Raw genomic sequence first — 25,333 nt, forward strand, 5'->3', positions numbered from 1 at the left:
CTCCGCCCTCTTTCCCGGAAACGAGGGGAATCGCTCTGCATGCGTGGTCTGTCCGGGAAGATGGCGCCACCGGAGAGTGAGGAGATAGATAGCGACGATGGGGCCGAGGATGAAAGTGAATTTACGCTGGAGGAGGTGCTGCGCCTCGGAGGGACTAAAGTAAGAGACAATCCCTAAAGCAGTAAGGGACCGGAGTATTGTGAAAGCACGTGTTTAGGAGGGAAGCTGAAATCCTTGGCAGAACATTGAATTAACATTGGGGAGGGGGGTGTTGTTATTTATTCTAAGAGTTGGTTGAGTGTTGTATCTCCACTTTCCCCCGTGACATGTCTGATCAAGATAAAGTCCTTGGTGTCCGGGCATTTCTCAGATTGCTGGCCTCCAGATGTGTGGAGAAAACAAACCCACATTCCCCAAATGCCAAAATTGTGGCATTTTTGTTCAGCATCTGGTTGGCCACTGAGAATACCTTGTGAAACTAGATAGCAAGCAGGATTTTGCCAAATACAGCCAGTATCTCTGGCACAGAAGTGCATTTAAATGATAAACTTTAACAGATGATGATGCTTGCAAAAATCTTGAAAATATAGTTACCATGGTTTTGGATTGAATAATTTGGGAACAGATTACCTATGCTTTTCTTTTTTGTCAGTGGCAAAAGCTCAGGACACTTGGTTGAGCTGTTAATGTCCCCACACACCCCAAATGCAAAATATAACGTTTCTCTTAGCATATTTGTGACTGTTTATTAAAATCCTAACCTAAAAGCAAAACATTGTCTTTCTGTCAGTCTTATAAATTAGATACAGGAAACTTTAATATTCCACTGTTCTGATTTTAACAAACTTCCAAGGTTTCTTTGTTTTGGGTTACTTGCAATATATCTTGTAATTTCCCTGCCTGTTCGATTTAACTGCTTATCGCCTGATTATCAGTTGTAAATTAAAGACATTAATATTAGCTTCTTGATTTCATTTTATACAGCAAGAGTATATCATGCTCGCTGCTTTGAATGAATCAGAAGAGCTTGTGGATGGTGGCAAAAAAGGAGCAATTGATGATTTAAATCAAGGTGAATTAGAGGCATTTATAAATTCACTAGGTGTGAGCAAATATTCAAAAAAGTTCCTGGAAGAAGAAGAAGAGAAGGAAGCAGCAACAGAACTAAAGAAAAAATCTCCCACAGGTGAAAATGCCAATCAAAAAAGAGTAAATGTAACTACGGCAGGAAAAAAAGAAAAAGAAAAAAAAGAAAAAATCAACGCTCAGTTGACTACTGCTAAAGATAAAGTGAAAAAGCCAGTCCCCATTAGCAATGAAAACAGTACACCGGTGCTGAAAACAAAGAAAGCAAAGGAAGAAGAAGCTTTTCAGTTTCATGTGCGACAGGTATTGCTGATAAAACCAGGGGGGAAATGGTATGACCTGGAGTATACTAATGAATTTTCTGCTGAAACTCAAAATCAATTTCTTGTATCCAGATGCAAAGCCTTGGCTGAAAAACTTTATGAACAGGAAATAAACCTGTACAAAAACAACACAAATTTGCAGAAAGGATCATCATCTGCATGGATGAAGACAATGGTATCGTCAGGAACACTTGTTGATAGAATGGCTGCCATGACTCTTCTTATCCAAGATGCTCCTGTTCACTCACTTCAATTTATAGAGATCCTGGTTAATATGATCAAAAAGAAAGGCAGCAGAAGGCAGAGCTTAATGGCATTGGATACTTTCAAAGAACTTCTCATGTCTCATCTCTTGCCAGATACTCGGAAACTGCACACTTTCTCTCAACATCCTTTTGACAATTTGGAGAAGCTTTCAAGTGGCAACAGGGATTCAAGAGACAGGCGTCTAATATTGTGGTATTTTGAGCATCACCTGAAGCACTGGGTTGCTGAGTTTGTGCAAGTGTTAGAATCACTGACTCATGATCCCTTGATAGCAACAAAGGGCCGTGCACTATCCACAGCCCATGAATTGCTCTGTAATAAAGTAGAGCAAGAAAAGGCTTTCCTTGTTCAGTTGGTCAATAAACTGGGAGATCCTCAGAACAAAGTAGCCACTAAAGCATCTTATCTTCTTGAGACTTTGCTTCATAAGCATCCCAATATGAAAGGAGTAGTGTGTAATGAAGTGGAGAGGCTTCTCTACAGATCAAACATTAGTCCCAAAGCACAATACTATGCAGTTTGCTTTTTGAACCAGATAGTTCTTAGCCATGAAGAAAGTGAACTGGCTAATAAACTCACAACACTCTACTTTTGTTTTTTCCAATCTTGCATCAAGAAGAAGGATGTTGGGTCTAAAATGCTTAGTGCTCTACTGACTGGAGTGAATCGAGCATATCCTTATGCCCAGACTAGCAGTGAAAAAATAAAAGACCAAATGGATACTTTGTTTAAAGTTTTACACATTGTGAACTTCAATACTAGCATACAGGCCTTGATGTTGCTGTTTCAAGTGATGGATTCTAATCAGACTATCTCTGACCGATATTACATAGCCTTATATAAGTAAGTGCCATGCATATTTTTGATTTGTCAAATATTGTTTTCTCAAATAATAATTACATATTTTAAATATATCTTTAAATTGTGATATTATACACATTGCATTTCAATCACCTCTCCATACCAACTAATCACTCACATCTACTAATAACAGTGGATAGGTAACCTGTCTTTTGGGAGAGTTCATGCATGTATAAACTATTTGGTTTTTAATGGTTTTTAAATAATACTTTAATTAAAAATTACAATTACAAAGATAAAAATATAAACTTAAAAGGATTAAATGAAAGAATGGAAAATGCAGAAAAGAAAAATAGAAGTATAGTAAAGAAAAAAGAAATTGAAAAGAAATGATATCCCACTTCATCACAACTATACATGATTTTAGTAATTTATCACTTCTCTTAAAATACAACAAATGAGCTCTTCTTCCCACATCCCATCTTTTATCTGTTACCAACTCCTTAAAGCTACCACATTGCAGTTCTAATTATGAAAATCCATTGAAGGATATCAAGAGATAATATATCTATTTTAACCCTGATAAAATTAAGCCAACTTTATATTCCTTCCTTTTATTTTTAACTGAGTTCAAATAATATCCTAGAACTTGATTTCTTTTCATATGTCAGTCTAAAAGTTCCTAATATCTGAGAAGTATTTAATAAGCCGTGTTTGAAAGTAATTAGAAAAGAAGATATGCCGACCTGCAGTGTCTATAAAGGCACTGACTATGGCTTGAGCAAGATGGAGATGTTGCTGTCTCGAGAGTTCTAATCCCAATGGAGACTGCTGTCTTGCAGTCTCCTCACGAGGAGCAGCTGTATGGTGAGCAATCTCAAGTTCTCTTGTCCAGAGAGGAGTTCTGATGAACTGATCTACTCTGGTTCTTTGTTCCACCATGTTTGCCAGCTCTGCTTTTAGCCATGCCCCCCCCCCCGCCCCCATGTCCCCATTTTTGATGCTTTTAGTAATTTTTAAAATCTTCCTTCTGAAATTCTGATGGTTGAAACAAGAACTCTTATTGTAACCAGAATTTCTTCTGCCATTTAAAATTCACAGTTTAGTGATAATGTAAACCTGAAATTGCAATGAGTATGAAATTCTTCATGAAGGCTTGATGATTTTTAAAAATCATTTCATAAACAAGTTGTTATATTAGGATTGTTCATTTTTTAATTTGTAAACACATATTTAAACATGCTTTTAACTGTAACACATTTATCCTTAAATTTAATTGAATGCAAATAATCATAGCATAGTGCTACCAAAGATCCAACAAAAGGATGTGTCCTCCTTTTGGTCCTTCTGTCCCCTTATATCCAACAGGCATGTGCATAAAATCAAATATTGTGCAGTTTTGTGTTTGGTTTTGTAAATTTCAATGGTGACTAAATGAATAAGTTGAGTACCATAGTATAGTTAGCTTCTGTAAAACTCTCTAAGTTGTCTTGTTAAGCATGTAGTGGAGATACATAAGAAAATATCTGCAATGATCTAATGTGAATATTTTTTGCAGGAAGTTGTTAGATCCTGGAGTAGCATTATGTGCCAAACCATCCATGTTTCTCAACCTTGTCTACAAATCTTTGAAGGCTGACACAGTATTGCGACGAGTTAAAGCTTTTGTGAAACGATTACTTCAAGTCACTTGTGGACAAATGCCACCATTTGCCTGTGGGGCTCTGTATCTTGTGTCTGAACTTCTGAAAATAAAACCAGGCTTATGGGTACAGCTGCAGGATCATGTGGTATGATATGTTCCGGTTGCATGTTTTTTCTTAGCCTACTTTATCTACTGACTTCATTTTTTAAATTGCTCAGACTGTTTGCAGATGCTTATTTACCAATGATCCTTTAGTTGAGAGGACCAACTATTAGTGGTGTATTGTGTATAATTAAAGTCAGATGGATCTGAGGAATAATATCTTTCCCACTGAGTTGTAATAGTTGAAAAATAACAATAGCACCTAGGCTTCATAGTACTTTACAACCCTGTTTAAGCGGTTTACAATGTCAGCATATTTCCATCAACAATCTGGGTCCTCATTTTACCGACCTTGGAAGGATGGACGGCTGAGTCAACCTTGAGCCTGGTGAGATTCAAACTGCCAAATTGCAGTTAGCTGGGAGTCAGCAGAAGTAGCCTGCAGTACTGCGCCACCACAACCCATCAATGATTGGATGTAATTTATAATTATGTTTTATTTTCAAGACCAAAATAAATATCAGGCCCTATGCTGGATATCATATACTTAATTTCTAAATGAAATCGTTGCTGAATAATTTTAAGTATTTGTGAACTGTCACGAAATTCAGTTTGTTCTAGTGGTTAAGGTATTGGAGTTGGACCATAATAGCTACCTTAGGTGTGAAAGTCAGTTGGATAGCCTTGGGCCAGTCACTTTTTCTCAGCCTTAGGAATGAAACAGAGCAAATCACTTTCAAAACGCTCTGTAGAAAACTGCATGGACTTGCCGTAGGAGTCAAGGTTGACTTGAATTTTTCCTCCAAAAACACTCCCTTGAAATAAAGGTTATGATTTAAAGGTTGTTTTGTCAAAGAAACGGTATGTTAGACACAATCAGTTGTAAAATGTATAATTGTGTTAGGTCCAATTAAGCTGTCCCCAAAAATGAATCTTTACATTCAATTAACAGAAATAATTACATTTTAGGAAAAAAAGAGTTTCATTCTTGTTGAAACTTGGGTTTCCATTAGGTTTTATTAGATAATGTGCTATTGCATTGTTTTAAAACCCTAAATGTAATTTTGTGGACTACAAAATTAAAATAAGTTTAAAATAAGTACCATACAAAATAAGTTTAAAATAAGTATCATACAAAAACAATTCTGGGTTTTTTCAGATTCAGTTCTGAAGATGTAGCTATTTAACTATGTAATTTTACACATGTTTAACAGTAAAGACTACTCCAATTAAGATTGGAGATAAGACTATTAAAATGTAATGAAATATAAATTCTATTCACCGATGTGCCTTATGTAAGCTTCTGACATTTGCTTTTGCTTTCACAGTTTACTCTTCAAACTGTTTTTTGCTGTTTTGAAGCAGCTTTCTGTCTATGTTTATGAACTATCGAAACTATTTCTATGATTTTTGCAAGTTAATATCAAACTGCATCTGCTTGCTTATCTTTTAAAACAGTGGTCCCAAATCTTTCCAGAACCATAAACCAGCAATGGAGGCTGGGGGGGGGGGGGGGAGATGGTTTTGCGTGCACACTCGCTGCTCCTGCAGATGGAGCTTTGTGTGCTTGCCTTCTGCTTGCGTGGCCTGGTTTGCAGGACCAGGGGCTAGGGACCCCTGTTCTAAGAGCTATCTTGTTTTCTATATTGATCATTCTTGCTTAAAACTGATTCTTTCTATAGGAATCAGATGATGAAGAACATTTTCATGATCTTGAAGAACAAGAAGAAAACCTGGTAGATGCAGACAAACAGATAAAAGATGAGGATATGGAACAGTCTACAAAACCCCATAACCAGGCTTCAGAGGGTTCTTGGATACATCACCATAATCTATCAGGTAAAAATGTTTTGAAAATCTGTTTGTTCAACAATCATTATAATAGGGTTTGAAGTTTTAGCAGATTGTTTTAAAATTTTCAGGATTTAATTTGAGGAACATTATTCAAAGCTAGCTTTGTCATATGAAAGAGTTAAGAGAGTCAGCAGAAAGATATGAATACTAAAGTGGATAGGTCATTAATTTTCCCAATATATTTTTTTTAAATAAGACTACAGAATGGGAATTGAAGTAATAGGAATTTTGTTGGGCTAAGAGTCAAATTCTTCCAAGAAGAATTCTTAATTTCTTGATCACTTGGATTCCTGCTTTATCTAAAATAGCTCATTTTCTTTCTACTATCATATTATTAAAAACTGTACTTGGAATAGTAGAAGCCATTAGTTTGGCATGCTGCTCTTCACTATCTTTTGCCATGTAAACCACATGAGCTTCGGCTCCAGGACATAAAATACACAATAGCTAAGTTGGGGAAGTTTATTGCAAAAAAGTCTATTTCTTGCTCTGTTCTGTTAATTAGGTATTTCTGTTAATTTATTTTGAAAAGTAATAAAAATCTCTTCTTTAACAGGTGGCAAAGGCACCGGTAGCTATGACCCATTATCCCGAAACCCTTCCTACTGTGAAGCTGATAGAACAAGCTTTTGGGAACTGAAGAAGGTACAAATTTTCAAGTATGAAAAATCAGAGGAGAAATCTGCCGAATGTGATCATTATATTGTACAGTTACACACACATACACACACACCAATTCATCTATGCTGCTTCAGTCATTTGATACTCATTCTGTTCCACCTGTTGATGATATCATTAGCTATACCTCATGCTGCTTTCCCAGGCAAAGCACAAAATAAGTGAGTGTCTGAGCCAAAAATGGTTTCCCACTTTCTACACCATTAATTACAGAGTACACAGACTCAAATTCCTCCTTACTTTCAATGTCTTGGATAAGTCATGTTTCTTACCCTAACCTCCTTCACAGGGAGCTTGTGAAGCTGAAATGAGGAATGCTCTGTCTTAAGATCCAAATGGAAAGACAAAAGTAGAATTGCACAATTAAATGAAATAAAATATGATTTCCTATCTTAGGACAGTGAGGATAATTATTCCATTACATATTTATACTTAGCAAACTATATATACATTTTTGGGAACTCAGGAAGGTACTGTTTAGAGGACACAAGATGAATAGTCACTCAGGTGTGGTATTAGAAGGAACTGAAATGCTAATCTTTCTCTTTCCTGTATTTCATTCAGTTTTAGATATGCAGGTTTGAGTATTTGTAGGTCTTTAGTATTAAAAAATGTATTATACCAAAGAAATTACGGTAATAAATGTTTGTACTGTGCAATTATTTTTCCCTCTTAACTTGTTGAATAACTCTTTGTAGTCTTAACAGAGATTTCAGCATCTTAAAGTATTGAACATAAAACTTTGGTCTTTCTAGCTTTCAGAACACTTCCATCCATCTGTGGCTGTTTTTGCAAAAAGAATTCTAGAGGTTAGTTGAATTTCTTATTTTCCTTTACATTTTGTCTATGAATTTTAGAGAAAGGCTCTCCCATCCCAAAACACAGAAAAGAAGCAAAAAGCAAATGGGGGTGTAATTTACCTATCAGTTTAGTTTAATGTGGCCATCTTGCCAATTGATTATATTAAATATAGACATAGTTTAGACATAGACTTTGTCAACGTATTTCAAGATGCAGATACTTGATTTTCATTTCAACAAGATAAACTGATTGATTCTATTTGTTTGGTATTTTCAAATCTACTGAGTAGAACAGGAAGAGTTATTACTATCTTGTTTATTCTTTAAGCAACTGGATGTACTGTTTTGATCCAGATTATACAGAATTACAATTTCCCCCAACAGTTTAAGTAATCAGTGTCATAGCCTAGCAATTCTTCCTGTTAGTAGTTCACTTTAAGTAGATAAGACTTGTGTAGTTAATCACATTTATATGGCTCCCCATGTCACAGGAAGTGACTGGGTAGGGTATAATAATAAAAAATAGAACATGTATAAAATAATTATAAAAACATAAAAATAGCATTAAAATTAAAATTTCCACTGGCATATTTCTTGATGCTAACTATAAATGTGATTTTTTCTCTCTCTCTCTGATGCAGGGTAATTACATTGAATATTCAGGTGATCCGCTACAGGATTTCACATTAATGAGGTTTTTGGATCGTTTTGTTTATAGAAATCCCAAAGCTCACAAAGGCAAAGGTATGAAGCCTTTATTTTAGTAAAGCATCAAAGATTAAAGTTAACATGAGCAACTTATAAGTTTGTTTGATCTCTTAACTTATTTTTGCAGAAAATACTAGTAGTGTGGTAATGCAGCCAAAGAAAAAACAGTCCATGAATGATGTGCGAAACCTGGCAGGTAAAATACCTTGCAATTCTAAAGATTATCACTAGTAATTTCCTGTCATTATTATAACACTGATGTAATATCCAACAGTTTCAATAGAAGCTATAATATGTGTTATGTTCATTGAATATCATTCACTGAAGTCTCCTGAATCAGAGGGTCCTATGAACAGAAATGCCTATTATACAAGGGAAGTTTTCTGCTATTTCTCCTGCAGCTCCCAAAATACTAACCACATTTTTCTGGAGTTTTCTTCAATTCTCTAGAGAAAATTTGGGCTGGATCGCATTCAATGGTCTTAGGGATAAAGGAGATAATTAGCAATCACATTTGTTTCTTCCATTCCTAGAGGTTTCCACTGGATTGAAGAGATTTTCATGAATGCAAATGTAGGAGATACTCAATTTTCTGATATAATTAAAAATAGTTTTTTGGGGGGAGGGGGGCATTTCTCCTTAGGCAGAGAAAGCCCCAACCTTTTGGGCACCAGGGACTGATTGTGTGGCAAGAGATTTTTCTGCAGGCTGGAAGGGATGTGATTTTGTATGCTGCCTGCATCCTGCAAATGGGGCTTTGCTTGTTTGTGTGGCCTGGTTGCTGGCATGCCATAGATAGGTGTTGGTCCACGGACTGGAGGATTATCTAGATCCCTTCCAGTCGGGATTTAGGCCTGGCTACAGCACGGAAACCGCTTTGGTCGCGCTGATCGATGATCTCTGGAGAGCCAGGGATGGAGGTCATGCCTCCGTCCTAGTGCTCCTTGACCTCTCAGCGGCCTTCGATACCATCGACCATGGTATCCTTCTGCGACGACTGTGGGGGGTGGGGGTGGGAGGCACTGTTCTACGGTGGTTCTCCTCTTATCTCTCGGACAGGTCGCAGTCGGTGTTGGTCAGAGGGCAGAGATCGACCCCTAGGCCCCTGAATTATGGGGTGCTGCAGGGTTCGGTCCTGTCCCCCCTCCTGTTTAATATCTACATGAAGCCGCTGGGTGAGATCATTCGACGGCATGGGATAAAATACCATCAGTATGCGGACGATACACAGTTGTATCTGTCCGCCCCGTGCCAACTCAGCGAAGCGATTGACGTGATGTGCCAGTGCCTCGAGGCTGTTAGGACTTGGATGGGGTTTAACAAGCTTGTACTCAATCCGGATAAGACCAAGCGGCTGGTGTGTTTCCCTCCTACTAATTGGCCAAGTTTTCCATCTCTCAGGCTGGGGGGGTCAAACAGTACGCCCCTCAGATAGGGTTCGCAATTTGGGAGTCCTCCTGGACCCACAGCTGACTTTTGAACACCACTTGTCGGCTGTGACCAGGGGGGCATTTGCCCAGGTTCGCTTGGTGCACCAGTTGCGTCCCTACCTGAACCGGGAGGCCCTCACAACAGTCACTCGTGCCCTTGTGACCTCTAGACTGGACTACTGCAATGTGCTCTACATGGGGCAGCCCTTGAAGAGCATTCGGAGACTTCAGCTTGTCCAGAATGCAGCCGCGCGAGCGATCGTGGGTGCACCTCGGTTCACCCACGTAACACCTATCCTCCGCGAGCTGCACTGGCTGCCTATTGGTCTTCGGATACGCTTCAAGGCGCTAGTCGTCACTTATAAAGCCCTTCATGGTATTGGACCTGAGTACTTGAGAGACCGCCTGTTGCCAATTACCTCCAATAGACCGATCAGATCCCACAGATTAGGCCTCCTCCGAATTCCATCCGCCGGCCAATGCCGACTGGCGACTACCCGGAGGAGAGCCTTCTCTGTGGCTGCTCCGACCCTCTGGAACGAGCTCCCCGTGGAGATTCGAACCCTCACCATCCTCCAGGCCTTCCTCACAAGCCCTTAAGAGCCAAGGTGGCGCAGTGGTTAAATGCAGCACTGCAGGCTACTGCTAGATCAGCAGTTCAGCGGTTCAAATCTCACCGGCTCAGGGTTGACTCAGCCTTCCATCCTTCCGAGGTGGGTAAAATGAGGACCCAGATTGTTGGGGGCAATATGCTGACTCTCTGTAAACCGCTTAGAGAGGGCTGAAAGCCCTATGAAGCGGTATATAAGTCTACTGCTATTGCTATTGCTATTAAAACATGGCTGTTCTGACAGGCCTGGGGCTAAAGAGCTTTTGCCCCCCCCCCCTCGAATGGTATGGTTGTTGTGTGCTTTTAAATTGTTTATTGTTATGTTCGTCTTTTTTATCCCTTGTCTGTACCCCCTTCCCTGACTTGGATTGTGAGCTGCCCTGAGTCCCCTTCGGGGAAAAGGGCGGCATATAAATGCAATAAATTCCAATTCCAATTACCACACAATTACATTTTTCTGACTAAATGGTTTAAACAAGGAATGTAAACTTTCTTAAATATATTATATAATGAATGTATTTGTTCTGATATTGGTATATCAGATATCAGATATTGGTATATCTGGTATTGGTGTTTGCTTTGAGTAAAATTTCAAATTGGCAGCTAGTCTGAAGAATTGTTGAAATATTATATATCTTTCTAATTCCAAGAACTGATATCTTTTTGTCCAGCTTCATTCTCATGAATTTAGAGTAGCGATTAGAACTGGATACAAGAGGAGGAATAGGGAAGATTTGTCTCTCTACTTTTCCCTTAAGAATTTGAGTACAGTATACTCACCAGACATACCTATATAATTTTAATTCAGAAGGACTTTTTTTTTACTTGCCTTGGAATTTTGTAAATAGGGCATTTTCAGTAGCATTGTGATAATGAATGCTTTTTAAAGGGAAAAAGATCTAAAAAGTTTGGAGGATTGTAAGAAGATAAATAAACTGTAATATAAATCATCTAAATCATCACTTTCTTTATTCTCCTGGGATGCTGGTACTTCATCAACAAATCCCTCCAGCAGCAGAGGGACATTAAATGGATGCAATCCCCAATGAATCTAAATAATTGAATTCTCCATGTTATAACACTTCTTTTCGTTAAAGCTTTTGAATCAAATTAATTTATTTAAAATACGTTGAAATGATATTGGTAATTTCAGATTGTGTTGTGCTTTGGAATCCAAATGGAAAGAAATCATTGTAGTCACATCTCTTATTCAGTAAATTTAGGATAGGAAATAGGAAACTTATGCACCTGGTCTTAAATGTCCCAAGTTCCAGAGTTGTTGCTTCTTGTCAGCCTTATATTATTAAGAATTTAATGTGTTGATAGGTTTCTGTTGTTTATATAAATCTATTTTTATATGGAGCTAGCAGCATTAATCAGTGTAAGAGCAATCTATATGACATATTTAATATTTCTATTTCTAGTGAATAGTAAAGAATTCCTTTCACAAGATGAAAGCAAAATACCTGTAGACGAAGTATTTTTCCACAGGTAATTACATATTTTTTTAAATTATACTTGGCATACTAGTTATCCTTTTATCCTTGACTGGGTGTGGGGAGGGTTTTTTCTTCTTCTTACAAGTGCATATTATCTTTAGAGTTTTTATTACAGCAGTGCTTGTGCAAATCTCGTAATTAATACAATTATATAGAATAGGGAGGGGATTGTCCGGTGGGGAAAATTAATGTCGAGGGCTTTTAAAAACTAAAGGAGAAAGGATACATAATAAAATGCAATTATATGAACAAGCTCAATGATACCATCTTGGCTTGCTGTAGCTTGTCTCTATTCTATCATCATCAGTTTCAGTAGCTGTTTTGGGAAATCTTGCTATTGATTTTTCAGCCCTGATATTCTGCTATTGAAAAGTAGAGAGCCAAGCCCTCACAAAAAATCTTGCCTTGATAGCATCTTAGGACATAGTATTTTGCAATGTATTCAAAAGAATCGCTTCAACAAGAGTGCTAGCATCAGATTAGCATCCTCCTTGAAGCATTAAATCAGCTATGTTGTCTGGAAAACTTTCATGGCTCCTTCAAAGACTGTCTCTAGCTATTTGCATCTGCGTCAATTGACTCCCAGTAGGATGCCTAGCGAAATGAAGCCTGTTGAATCACTTACGTCAATCAAAATCAATATTAAGGAACTAACAGTACACAAGAGAGTAGGAAAGGTAAACAATAGCAAATAAATAGAAATGACTGGCTGGAAATTGTAATAGATCAGTGAACAAATAAATCCAGACTTTTCACTTGAAGCAGAAATGACCAGGCTCAAATGATCTTGCTTGGAACACATTAGGTGAACACTTCGCTTTCTGGAGAAAGCTTTGTTGCTGGAAATGGTGGAAGAAAAGAGAATGCAGCAAGGTGGATGGACTCATTCACACTGGCAATGGGTACATTGTTGGAAGACCTGATGAATCAGGTTAGGGACAGATTGTCATGGAGAAAATCTACCCATGTGGACACTCACAGTTAACACTGATTTGATGGCATCTACTGTATTTTTCGGAGTATAAGATGCACCGGAGTATAAGACTCACCAAGGTTTTGAAGAGGCAAATTAAAAAAAAAAGTAGGTAGGTAGATAGAGGGATAGAGAGGGAGAGAAAGAGAGAAATACAGTAGGTAGATAGGGAGAGAGTAGTTTGGTAGGTAGGTAGGTAGATAAAGGGAGATAGAGAGAGAAATAGAGAAAGATAGATATAGAAATACAGTAGGTAGGTAGGGAGAGAGAAAGGGTGTAGGTAGGTAGGTAGAGGGACAGAGAGAGAGAAATAGAGAGAGAGAGAAATACAGTAGATAGGGAGAGCGAGAATAGGTAGGTTGGTAGGTAGAGGGATGGAGAGAGAAATAGAGAGAGAAATACAGTAGATAGGAAGGGAGAGAGTAGGTAGGTACATAGGTAGATAGAGGGCGGGGAGAAAGAAATACAGTATAGGTAGAGAGAGAGACAGAGAGAAAGTAGGTAGGTAGGTAGGTACGTTTCCAGGTGTATTTATCCATGTGCTGGAGAAGGAAATCGCTGACAATCTGTAGTACCTAAGACTTTCTGCTGGCACAGCACTTGATCAATGTAATTCTCATCAATCAGTTAAAGAGCTTTTCAAAAGGGGAAAAAAAAGTTTTTGCACTCTGCCTCCTGTTTTTTAAAAAAAGACATGAAGAGTGTTGGAGGGGGCTTGCAGAGTGCTCCTGGGGGGGGGGAACCAAAAACGAGTAAAAAATGGCCCGCGTTTTGCGAAAACAGGTCCATTTTTGTCATAAAAATTGCATGCATAGCCTTATGGAGGCTTATAAAGTACTGCTGGGGATTGTGGGGGGAGAAACGTTCCATTTTTTGCTCATTTCTGCCCTCCCCAGCCTCCAGGAGCTCTCTGAAAGCCTCCATAAGGGTATGCATGGCCATTTTGGTGAAGGGGTGGGGCTTCGGGAGACAAAAAATGCTGTATTCAGTGTATAAGACGCACCCAGATTTTCAGCCTCTTTTTTTGAGGCAAAAAGGTGCATCTTATACTCTGAAAAATATGGTAATACTCAAGTCATAAAACAGTAATAGGTCAAAATAATTTTACATGTTTGTCATACTATATTACTGGGGAATGTTGAAGGGTTCTATTTTTTATCTCAAAGCAGTATATGGCAAAGTATCTTTGTTAATTGGAAGAAATGCTTTCACAGTTGGCCTAAAAAAGCCTAAAAGTTTCTAAGTGATGTATAATGGAATCCAAATATATGATACAACCATTTAATAAATATATTTGCTTTTCTCATAAATCAAAACTACTGTTAAGGTAGTACCCCCCCAAAAAAAAGGATGACTAGTCTTCAAAGTTCCAGCCATCTCAGTAACCCCATGCCCATGGTCATGTGATTAGGATCTGAATGCTTGGGTCATGATTATGGTGTCAGGGAGCCACAGTCATGTAACCACTGTTTGCAACCTTCCCTGCTGTCTTCTCATAAGCAAGGTCAATGAGGAAGCTACCAGGGAAGGTGGTAAGTTGCCTCTTCCTGCTTAATGACCTGCATGTATTGGGGTTATGATTGCATTGCTTAGCAATGACGATCCTGGTCCACATCGCCATTGTAATCTGAGGACTACCTGTAATGACTTTAAAATGACATAGTGTTTATAAAAGTAAAATCCTGAACCGTGTTTGTATTACTTTAACAGATTAGACATATAAACTAGTTTTATGTGGACATGTACAATATTCTTTTGATTCTCAGATTTTATAAAAAATTAGACTTGGACAAAGAAAAAAGGAAGCCTGTGGGGGATGATGAAAGTATAGAAGATGTGGATGATGAAGAATTTGAAAAAGCATTAGGTAAGGCTATGCATATTGTTCTGTTCCTCCTCTCATGTAAGTAATCATAAATGATACACAGAACATTTGATTTCCTTTGAATGTGACAGTTACTATTTGACGTCAGTCTTAAAATCCTGAAAATGCTTTCATTTCTTTCCCACCTATACTAAAGAGAATTAAGTTACTTTAAGTTACCTACTAATATTTTCTTTTGGGTCATGTTTTGCTAGCTGCTATTTTCCTTCTGTGATTCTCTACAATGAATTATAATAAACTGAACTTTAAAATTTTAAATATTTTAACTTTGACATTACAATATTGTACTTCTGAACCTAATTTCTTTCAGATTCATTTGAACAAGACAATTATTTTGGGAACATTGAGAATGATCTTAATTTTGCGGGGTAAGGTTTTTTAAATTCTATATAAATTCTAAAGATTCTAGATAACATTAATAACTGATTTAAACTAGCATTAGGAACTGATTGTACTGTATATAGTGCATTGATGGCTCAGAACTTTTCTGAACGCCCCCCCCCCCCTCCCGGTTAATATTGTATCACTGAATGGGATTTCGAATAGCTCTTCGCATTTGAAATACTATTAGCAATCATCCAAATTACTGTGAAATTGATGTAATTTTATGCAAAACATAACCGTAGAGCATGCTTGTTTTCTTTTAGTTATCTTGCAGGGTTTTGGTTTGAGCAAAAATGAGACACCTCTGAGAATTATCTGTACTTTAGAAAGATCTGAACACACCAAAGTGATTTACCTGATGTAATATCAAAAACTTTTCTTAACCTTTTGCAGTTTTTTAATTGTTTTGTTTAGAAAGGATAAAATGTTTTTGAAACTAATATTTGATTTCTGAAGTGTATGTCTTATGTCCTCGGTCAGCTTGTCCTTGAGATTGAGGAGAAATCTCAGTGTAAATTGCTCAGATCTACATATTAAAATGTACTTCTCTTTCTTATATGAAAATAATTTTGATAGTGTGTATGGAAATAAACTAATCCTGTTTTGAGTTATTTTTTCCATAATTTGATGTAGATTAGAATTCCTTTTTCATCTAGAAATACAGAGAGTGATATAAAGTGCTTGTGCTTGAAATAAGGAGTATATAAAAATCAGTTGACACAGAGTGTTTACTTTCCCGGCATTCATTACGAAATAAAACTTTGTGTCAACTTTTTTCTATATGCTTTCTATTTCAAGCTCTATTAAATGAAAATAATCAAATGGAAACCCAGTCGAATAAGCAATGGATCATTTTTGGTTGTATCATCTCCCTTCCCCCTCCAATATATTTGCAGTTTAGTGTTTTCTTTATTGAATAGTTTAGAGCATTTTTTTCTTACTGGCCAAGAAGACAGAAACTGGGAGAGCCAATGATGCTTCAGTGTGTGCTTTTGTTCCCATTGGTTCAAGTTTCACATGCTATGAGATGTTAGCGTTACAGGAGAACAGGGATTTGGGATGGAAAGCTGATCAGCATTCTTGGATTATATGAAGAGATTTAGGAGATCAAATTTAACCGTTATGTCATTTTGTGAATCTGCATCAAACCACATTTATAGTACATCCTATACTGTATGTCTATATTTGTGCACATTTATAGCTAGTTCCCAGTGAAAAGTTTCTTTTATCAAGTACTCCAGCTTTGGATCAGAGTTGTAGCAGCAGGCTGGGTGACTTTAAGCCAGTCATTCTCTCAATCCAACTCACCTCACAGGGTTGTTGTAGGGCAAATAGGAGGAGGAAGAATTAGGTATATTCACTGCCTTGAGCTATTTAAGAAAACAATAAAGGCAGGATATAAGTAAATAATTATGGGTGTTGAAATATCATTCTTGGTTTTAGATACTACTATTTCTGATGCAGATTTTTATCTCTTTTTCCTTTTGCATAAAGGTTGACCAATTTGTCCAATATAAAGTAATGTAGCATTGATGGCTGTGGTTCTTCAGAATTTCTTACAGTGTAAGGAAGCATTACCAGTAAATTCCTTAATTGAGTCATCCGATTAAGTGCAGGTCATAAATTCTAATTTGATTAGCATTCATAAAGTTACATATTAACACAATTATATAATGCTCTAGTCAAAAACACTGGGAGAGATACAGAGAACATAAGCTGGGCTACCTCAAAATAAAGCACCACAATCATAAATAAGATACACTCTTTCTCCAAGTATCTAATCCACAAAGGTCTATTTAAAAAGGAAGATAAGAATTGTGAGAAAAAGTGTATATAAGTTTATTTCCATCATTTTTAGTAATATAAAAGTCAAAAAGAAAAAGAAGAAAAATTCAAATGACGAAACAGAATCAGAAGACTCTGAGGAAGACAATTTTGAGGACCTGGATGATGAGGAAGTCTCTCTGGGTAGTATGGATGAAGACTTTGGGGAAGATATTGATGAAGAGGGAGGGACTTTCATGGATGTGTCAGACGATGATAACACTCCAGGTAAACAATGGTTCCCATAATCCTAAAACTTTTTACTCTTGCTAAAACAGTTAAACCATACAGATAAATTGTTCCACTTTTAAAAGTTATGCTGTAGAAATCCTTGTAGTTAATCAGAGGAGATCTGAAATCTTGTTTCAATATTTGTAGTATGCAAGTGTTTCCAAATGGACATCAAAATTTCATGCTGTAATTTTCAATTTTATTATGTAATGCAAGTTTTACTAGCTTTTCTTTTTGTTAACAGATGAAAGTAATGACACTGGAATCACACCTGGCAGTAAGAATGGCAAAAGAAAAAAAGAAATGGATTTTGCTGGATCAGTTAAAGATAATATAGGTAAAAGTAATACTTTTAAGACTTGACAAATAAGAAGCATGAGAAATTCATGTTTCTGTCAAAATACCAAGGGATTAGCATAAGTTATCAGAATTATTTTCTTTCCAGTGCACAATCATAAGCCGTTTTAGACTGCACCAGGGATATATATTAGTGACATTTGGAAGGTTTAAAATAAGGGATTTAAATTTATTTATTCAAATGAAAGTAACTCCACATTTTTGCACTGTAATATAATTTCATTGAACCCCACATTCATTTTGTTAAAATGAATGTTGTTTCTAATTTCATTATAAAACAATTTATCAATCAGTCTAGTTTTTATATCAGAGGAGTGGCTGGTGTAACATCAACTTTATAAAAAGTAAGAATTTCAGTGAGGGAGAAACATGGAAATGTTTAGTCTATTATTAAATTTATTCCTTCCAAACCAGTGGAAAGTGGTAGGTTCTGTAAATGAAGATGTTGCTGAGTTAAGAAACTAGAACTGTTCATTGTACAATATTTCTCTCCAATTCAGATATGTGGATTTTTCTAGTTCTCTCTAGCTTCAGCTGATTCTTTGGCAACTACTTTGTTATACTAATAACAATGAATTCTTGCTTTATGTAAAACTGCACAGAAGCAATTGGTGAACACTCTTTTTCTTTAAGGGCCAAAGAAGAGAAAAAGAAAACTCAAAGATACTGGTGCTGCTGCTGCTGCTGCAGAAGAGGTAAGTATATTGATTTTAGTATCTGTTAAATGGTGTTTAATTTGAAGGCATTCAGAGATCTAATTGTGTTGCATTTCTTTTAAAGTTTGGTCACTTGCTTGATGAAAATATTGGATCCAAGTTCGACAATATTGGAATGAATGCAATGGCCAACAAAGATAATGCAAGTAAGTAACTTGTATATGAACATCTTTGACATCCCACCTCAACAGGGTGTACCTACTGTAAACTTTCCTACTGATCAGAGCCATCCCTATAGTGTTTATTAGGATTAAGGAAAGTGCATGGAAGTACTTAATATAGTTGTTAAACTGCTTGGTAGTGTCTTTTGTCACTTATATTCTTATTTCATTGCTTGTTGTCGCCAGGGGGCAGGTGTGGGCTTATTTTTATTCTTTATATATTGAGTTTTTATTTTTTGTAAGCTGCCTAGAGTCGCTGAAAGTGAGTGGGCAGCCATATAACTTTTCTAAAAAAAAAGATAACTTTTGTGAAAAGGCTTTTAAGCATTCTGCTGTTGAGAGGCTTCCATTCTCCAGTGCACTGCTCGGAGAGTCCAATGCTGGGTTAACACAGCCTATCTGCCCTTGGACTGAGTGATGTTTTTAATTGACCACGCCTCCCTTTGCCTCTGCATGCTCAGTTCGAAAACTCAGTCCGCCCGTTAGGACTGTTTTGGGAGAGCTCCAGTCTAAGATCAGATAGGCTGGAAAGTTTCCCACTTTGGACCACATTTGGATTCTCACATTAGAGAAAATTATATCTGTTGTAAGAACTGTAAGCTGCCTAGAGTCGCTGAAAGTGAGTGGGCAGCCATATAACTTTTCTAAAAAAAAAGATAACTTTTGTGAAAAGGCTTTTAAGCATTCTGCTGTTGAGAGGCTTCCATTTATCATGTTAATTGGAATTTTAATAAACCTGCTACTGCCAGTCCTTTTATGCCTGATTCTTCATTATGCTTAATCTTTTACTTAGCATATTAAATACTTCTTTAGAAGTGCTGGTTAGATTAAACATATATAGAAATATATAAGGATTGTATCCTGCTCTTTATTCCACTGGGAGCCTTGGCTAGATTTCTTTAGCTTCCAAAATAAGGTCAAACCTATATTCAGTCTGTAGTATTTCTATATAGGGATGGAATATGAAAAGTTTACTTCAAAAAATTATTCACATGAAAAAGCAATTGCCCCAAAGCATAACTGCTGAGACCTCAATATTCTGAGCTACTTACTTTAGGTATGTTATGAAAAGGCACAAAATATGTTAAAATGCGCAGTAATAAGATTGAAGAGTCTGCTGAAAAACAAAGAAAACAAAAAATGGAGCCTTTTAAAATACCTTTTACATGCTTTTTTAATGAAAAAATGCAACAAGAGTGTTCATGGTTAATCTTTTGAATATCTTGCCTTACAAATACTTTGCATCCAAATAGAAAACACTCCTTTGAAGTTTAAAGAATGTACTTATTCCATTGATTTATCCAATTTATTCACTGTCTTCCTCTTTTAGATCTCAAGCAGCTCAAGTGGGAGGCAGAACGCGACAAGTGGATTCACAATAAAGATGTGAAAAGTATCATCAGGCAGAAAAAGAAGTTCAGGCATAAACCACTGAAAAACAAACAAAAATACAAGCGAAAAAAATAAATGTAAATTCTTTTGATATTAACTACTACCAAATTGTTTCTACTTACTTTTAGGGTTTTTTTGTAAGCCATTTCTCTTCATCCATCTCTTTGAGCCCATAAATACCAGCCCACTCATTACTCTTGTAATATACTGTGAAAATAAATAAAAAATGCTTAAAACTTCGTTGAATTAAAAAGGAATTTTGAAGATATGTTTTTGGGTATATTTTTATTCTAATTTTCAGAGGGAAGTCCTGCAGAATGTTATCTGTACCAAACAACTATATTTTAAAAAAATGGCTTGTTTCATGGACTGAAAGAATTGCACTCGATAATTATTAACCAAACATACCTTCCAAAACAGATGGCCACCTTCGCTTCATTTTATGTCTGAAATCTGGAGCAAAAGGAATTTCTATTAGTTACAAAGTACTACAGCAGACTTTAATACAGTAGTAGTACAGCATATACTTTTTTTTACATTATCCTAATCTTTCAGAATTCACTAAATATGAAATGGTAGTTTATAAAAGAGGCAGAGCAAAATGTCACCTTATATTTTCAAAACTTTGAATGAAGTTTATCCAAAGAATTATTGGGAAACTCAGATATTGTGAAATAAAATAAAAATCTCATGTTTCATTAATTTAAAAAATGGAAGGAGTAAGAATAAAGGCCTCAATGTTACAGTGAGATTCTCAACGATCTACACTGGGATTAGCAATATTTAATGCATTCATAAAGTTTAAAGACTAGCAATGAATAAGCTTGTTGATGCAATTTTTTTGATTAAAACAAAATGAAATAATGAAGACCTTTAAAATCTCCTGGAACAATGAGCATTAAAATACAGTTTAGTCTAAACAAGTATAAAGTTATGGACATTTAGAAAAATAATAATATTAATTGCAAATATGCTAGATGGATCTAAGCTAATGCGGACTATCCTTTAGAGCAAGGGTAATCAACCTTTTTATACCAACTGCCCACTTTTGTATCTCTGTTAGTAGTAAAATTTTCTAACCACAGTAATGGTGATTTTATGAAAACCTAATGAAAATGTTTTTAAATAATGCTATGACATTTTTTAAAAAAAAATTAATTAAATTAAAAAAAAGGAAAATGCTTCAGTATCGGACAAAACCCCTACCGCCCACCATGAAAGCTGGAACTCCCACTAGTGGGCAGTAGGGAGCAGGTTGACTACCACTGCTTTAAAGCAAGGGTCCCCCATCCCTGAGCTGTGGCCCACTATTGGACTGTGAGCCATTTGGAACCGGGCTGTGGAAGCAGGCAAGTGTGTGCATGGATCCCCACTTGCACTAGTGATGGGGGCATTTGCCAGTCACTTGCACATAATTATTTTCCCGTACCCGTCACTGGTCTGCAAAGCTGGAAAGATTAGGGAACTTTGCTTTCAAGGATTTTGGAAATAGCGAATAGTTTCACAAAAGCATCTCCTTATGAATAAAGGCAAAAGAAAAAGGAACAGGAAAATAACATAAAAATAAGTAATACAAATCTGTAGTTTGATCATATCTGAAATGTGGTTACAGCTCTGGTCATCACACTTCAAAGACAATAGTATGCTGGGAAAGCCGGAAGGAAGAGAAGACTAGCAGACTCAGTTACAGTAGCAACGGGTGTCATTGGGAGACATGAAAAAAAAAGGTTATAGACAGATCATCACGGACATATCTATACAGTCGTTAGTTGAAAATGCCCTTAATGGCACATAAGCAAATCTAATGATAGTGAATGATAGTGAAAGTGCAGGAAATGTGGACCAGCTGCTGCTCTTTGAAGATTACAATATTTATGAACTAAGTCAGATTATTTGATAAGTGAGGATGTGTAAAAAAGGTGTTTTCCCATTGTAGATCTAGCACAATTTGAATTTGAATTTGTGTTTATTTGTATGCCGCCCTTTTCCCTGGGGGGACTCAGGGCGGCTCACAATCAAAAGGAGGGGGGAAACAGACTTTTACATATAGACAGTACATAATTAAAACGCAACATTCATACCATTCGGGCGGGTCACAATCTTTAGCCCCAGGCCTGACGGGATAGCCAGATTCTAAGGGCTGTGCGGAAGGTCTGGAGGGTGGTGAGAGTACGAAGCTCCACGGGGAGATCGTTCCATTGGGTCGGGGCAACCACCGAGAAGGCTCTCCTCCGCATGGTGGCCAGTCGGCATTGGCCAGCGGATGGAACTCGGAGGAGGCCTAAACGATGAGATCTAATGGGTCGTGTGGAGGTGATCGGCAGTAGGCGGTCTCCCAAGTACCCAGATCCACTACCATGAAGGGCTTTATAGGTGGCAAGTAGCACCTTGAAGCGTATCCGGAGATCGACAGGTAGCCAGCGCAGCTCGCGGAGGATAGGTGTTACGTGGGTGAAGCGAGGTACACCCACAATCGCTTGCGCGGCTGCATTCTGGACTAGCTGAAGTCGCCGAATACTCCTCAAGGGCAGCCCCATGTAGAGCACAAGCATACTTACTATATCATCACAGCCTTCAAGAAGCCACACCTTTTCCTGGTCTTGCTCAATAATACCAGGGACACCCAGAAAAATACTACATGGCTTCCTTATGGTGTGGCAGTAAGTGTACCAACACTAGATTCAAAATATTTTTCCCATTTCAGATATGACTGCCCACATCAATGAAGTTACTTTACATAAAGTTGTATCAGATTCTTACCTTCACTCGAGTTCATTTTGTAATACAAAGTATATGCCCCCAGAACTCCAATAATTTCCAAAATTAGAATTTTTTTGAAGAACTTGATGGAAGATTGGGGATTCATTTTTCAGCCAATCCCAAGTCCTAGTGATAAAAGTGAATAGGGATCAGTGGTGACAACATTTCAGTAGTGACTGAAGAATAAGAAATGAAACAACTTTACACAAAGAAGCTGAAAGGGACAGAACTAAGATGTATGTTTTTTCAGATACATATCTCACAGTTTGTTAACTGATCTCAAGTTTGTTAAATCACTGCTGAGGTACTGGATATTACAATGATTTTTATTTTGAATCAAATATGGTTTACTTCCAACATTCACTCAATATGCACAAGAATAGAATGTTTAGAAGATAGTTCAATCACTTAAGAATGCATCTTTGTTAATACATTATGTGTAAATATCTAAGAAATGTTCCAGATTATGTGAATGTGTCCATAGTTTTCATCATTAAGTGCAATAAGAGGCAATGTATGATGAAAGGAGGTGAATACTAATATGAGTGATAAATGCAATGGTAATATGTTTATTTTGTAATATATCTGACTGATAAAATCACAAAATATGTATAAAGGATGAGCAAATGGGCTAAGGAAATAAAACAAATGTATGGAATTGAGTTCCCAAAAGAAAGGGACTAGTTTAAAGCAGTGGTCCCCAACATTTGCAACTTGGTGGCCCAGCTGTGTGTATGGGGGAGAGGGAACCAGGCCATGCCAATATGCACATGCATACACTTTTCAACTTGTGAGCGGTGAGCCGGCGGGCATACATATGCAGCTCGACTCAAGTACAGCTGTATGTGCATGGACGCCAGCCCGCTACGTGTAGGAATGGGGTTGTGCACAGGCATGCACCCTGGCCTGCCTCCCGCATGGTCTGGTTCCAAATAGACCGTGGTCTGGTACTGGGCCATGGCTCGGACACTGGGGACCCCTGCTTTAAAAGACAAAAGGCAATATAAGAATGTATAGTTGATGTTAAGCAAAGATTTTCAAGTGAGCAGTGAAATCATTAAAGACAACTAATTTGAGTATTGTAATAACTATTCAAGTGTTAGTTGAATTAATCCTGTGGTTTTGAAATAGCTCTTAGTCTGCAAAATGCACTCTTGCGGTTAAATTTTGAAATGAATCTGACCTGACCTGAATTCTAAGTGTAGTACAATGTAGAGTTAATGCACTGAGTGCCATTGGGGAGATCACATTCTTGTCAACGCTCAGTCACATATGACTGACTTGGGCATGACTTTCTCAGCTATTTGTGGAAAAAAAATGAGATGAGGGGATGCTTGTGTCCTACCTTCAGATTCTGAAGAAAAGGCAAGATAATCAATTTTTATTATGGCCACAGACCAATATCACAAATAAAAGCATTAAAAGCAACAATAATTAAAAAATAAAAGATAATAAATTACAATTAGTGATGAATTATTAGCCGGCAGTTAAAGTCTGCTTAATTTTGCATACCATATAACAAAGTCTGGCCACATTAAGATAAATTGCTTCATGCTGATCTGATAACAGTAGTTGTACATAAAAGAGATCAATATTTCCCAGTATTTTATTAGGTGAAGTGTACTATATAGCTGGACATGAGCTATAATTTCAATGGCTCCTTATCCACAGGGGCATAATCTCAATTCATGGTGGGGTTTTTTTGTATTGCCCCCCCCCCCCCAAATTGTTGTGGGAAGTGCATTGAAGAGCACTAAGATTAATGCCCTTTAAATTTTTGGGACAACTATACTATAAAAGTATCTTGCTGCTTTAAAAGGGGAAGTTAAGACTGCTAAAAAACATTCTTGGGAAGAGCAGTCAGATCTGATCTTTGATGTGTAATTTAAGTGCACTAAGTACACACACCCCAAAGCAGGATACAAATCTATTAAAGATTAAAAGTATAAATATAAAAGCTAACATTCTTCACCGAAATTTGCTTGCCAAAGACTTGCCAAGGTCTTTGCTGATGATTACTTCTATTTTATTATACTGACAGTGGGATGAAATCATATATGACTGCTGTGCGAACAGGTATTTGAATTGATCAGCTTGCTGGGTGGGGGATTCTGGGATCTGAAATCCACACATCTTAAAAATTGCCAAGTTGGAAGAACACGAGGTTAGTCCATCCAAAACACATTTGGTGCTACGGAGAACTGCCGTTTGCTCTCCGAAATCAGCCCTTCCTCCTGATCAGAGGCAGATAAACTCTTTGTTCTAGCTTCAGGTCAAACCCGGACTTTCTATGGGTGCCGTCAATGTAGAGATGCTAAGTTTCCGCGCAAAAAACCACGCTGCGGGGCATTGCTCTACTTTTCTCTTGGGATGGAACATGCAAGCAGCAATTACCACTGACACTTACAATCCAACGTCCTCTACGTAAGAGAAGCTTCCGATCTTCCTTCCATGCCTCTTTCCTTCTTACCTCCGAGGGAGGAGCCAAGCCTGTGCGCGCAGGCGTAAAATGTTTTTCGAGTCTGGCGGAGCTTAGCGACTGCTTTCCATTTTGCGCATGTGCAAAGGTGTGACATCTTCGAGCTTACGCAATTTACTTGAATCCCGCAAACGCTTTATTTTTCGTCCCCGCGGGAGTTTATTGAAGCAATAAACCGGCAGAGCAGAGTACGCTCTCTGTCGGCGTGTTTTGGAATGACCTTCGCAATACAGTACAATGAAGTATTCTCAGTTCAAACAAAAATTAGTCGCGCAGCAGCGATGCTAAAAGATGCTCAGAGAATTTGCTAGTGCTAATTCGTCTTTTATTCCTGGGGCTCGAACTACCTACTACAAGTGTACCTACTG

The 25,333-nt window shown here is 37.4% G+C and overlaps 2 protein-coding genes across 2 annotated transcripts; one reads left to right on the forward strand and one right to left on the reverse strand.

Moving 5' to 3' along the window:
* Positions 1-14: 14 nt before the first annotated feature.
* CEBPZ (CCAAT enhancer binding protein zeta) lies at positions 15-19,828 on the forward strand. Its single transcript, XM_032215301.1, has 16 exons — positions 15-159; positions 985-2,519; positions 4,036-4,267; positions 5,907-6,063; positions 6,635-6,723; positions 7,512-7,565; positions 8,198-8,300; positions 8,392-8,460; positions 11,729-11,795; positions 14,543-14,643; positions 14,972-15,029; positions 16,904-17,097; positions 17,345-17,437; positions 18,091-18,152; positions 18,238-18,319; positions 19,665-19,828. Exons 1-16 carry the CDS (start codon positions 40-42, stop codon positions 19,799-19,801), a joined length of 3,153 nt encoding a protein of 1,050 aa, XP_032071192.1. The 5' UTR covers positions 15-39; the 3' UTR covers positions 19,802-19,828.
* Positions 19,756-24,995, reverse strand: CEBPZOS (CEBPZ opposite strand). Its single transcript, XM_032215304.1, has 4 exons — positions 24,894-24,995; positions 22,487-22,612; positions 20,135-20,179; positions 19,756-19,933 (listed from the first exon to the last, which is right to left on the reverse strand). The coding sequence occupies exons 2-4, from the start codon at positions 22,590-22,592 to the stop codon at positions 19,851-19,853; spliced, it is 234 nt and encodes a 77-aa protein (XP_032071195.1). The 5' UTR covers positions 22,593-22,612; positions 24,894-24,995; the 3' UTR covers positions 19,756-19,850.
* Positions 24,996-25,333: the final 338 nt, after the last annotated feature.

Source organism: Thamnophis elegans, chromosome 4, assembly GCF_009769535.1.
Source record: "Thamnophis elegans isolate rThaEle1 chromosome 4, rThaEle1.pri, whole genome shotgun sequence".
NCBI lineage: Eukaryota > Metazoa > Chordata > Lepidosauria > Squamata > Colubridae > Thamnophis > Thamnophis elegans.

What these genes read in the sequence shown, in the direction of transcription:
- CEBPZOS (XM_032215304.1), bottom strand. Translation starts at nt 22,592, where the DNA reads ATGAATCCCCAATCTTCCATCAAGTTCTTCAAAAAAATTCTAATTTTG. An exon ending in CAAAATGAACTCGAGTGAAG is followed by an intron (nt 20,180 to 22,486) that starts GTAAGAATCTGA and finishes CTTTTGCTCCAG; the next exon opens with ATTTCAGACATAAAATGAAG. An exon ending in GTGGCCATCTGTTTTGGAAG is followed by an intron (nt 19,934 to 20,134) that starts GTATGTTTGGTT and finishes TTATTTTCACAG; the next exon opens with TATATTACAAGAGTAATGAG.
- CEBPZ (XM_032215301.1), top strand. Translation starts at nt 40, where the DNA reads ATGCGTGGTCTGTCCGGGAAGATGGCGCCACCGGAGAGTGAGGAGATA. An exon ending in CAAAGCTCACAAAGGCAAAG is followed by an intron (nt 8,301 to 8,391) that starts GTATGAAGCCTT and finishes TTATTTTTGCAG; the next exon opens with AAAATACTAGTAGTGTGGTA. An exon ending in AGACGATGATAACACTCCAG is followed by an intron (nt 17,098 to 17,344) that starts GTAAACAATGGT and finishes TTTTGTTAACAG; the next exon opens with ATGAAAGTAATGACACTGGA.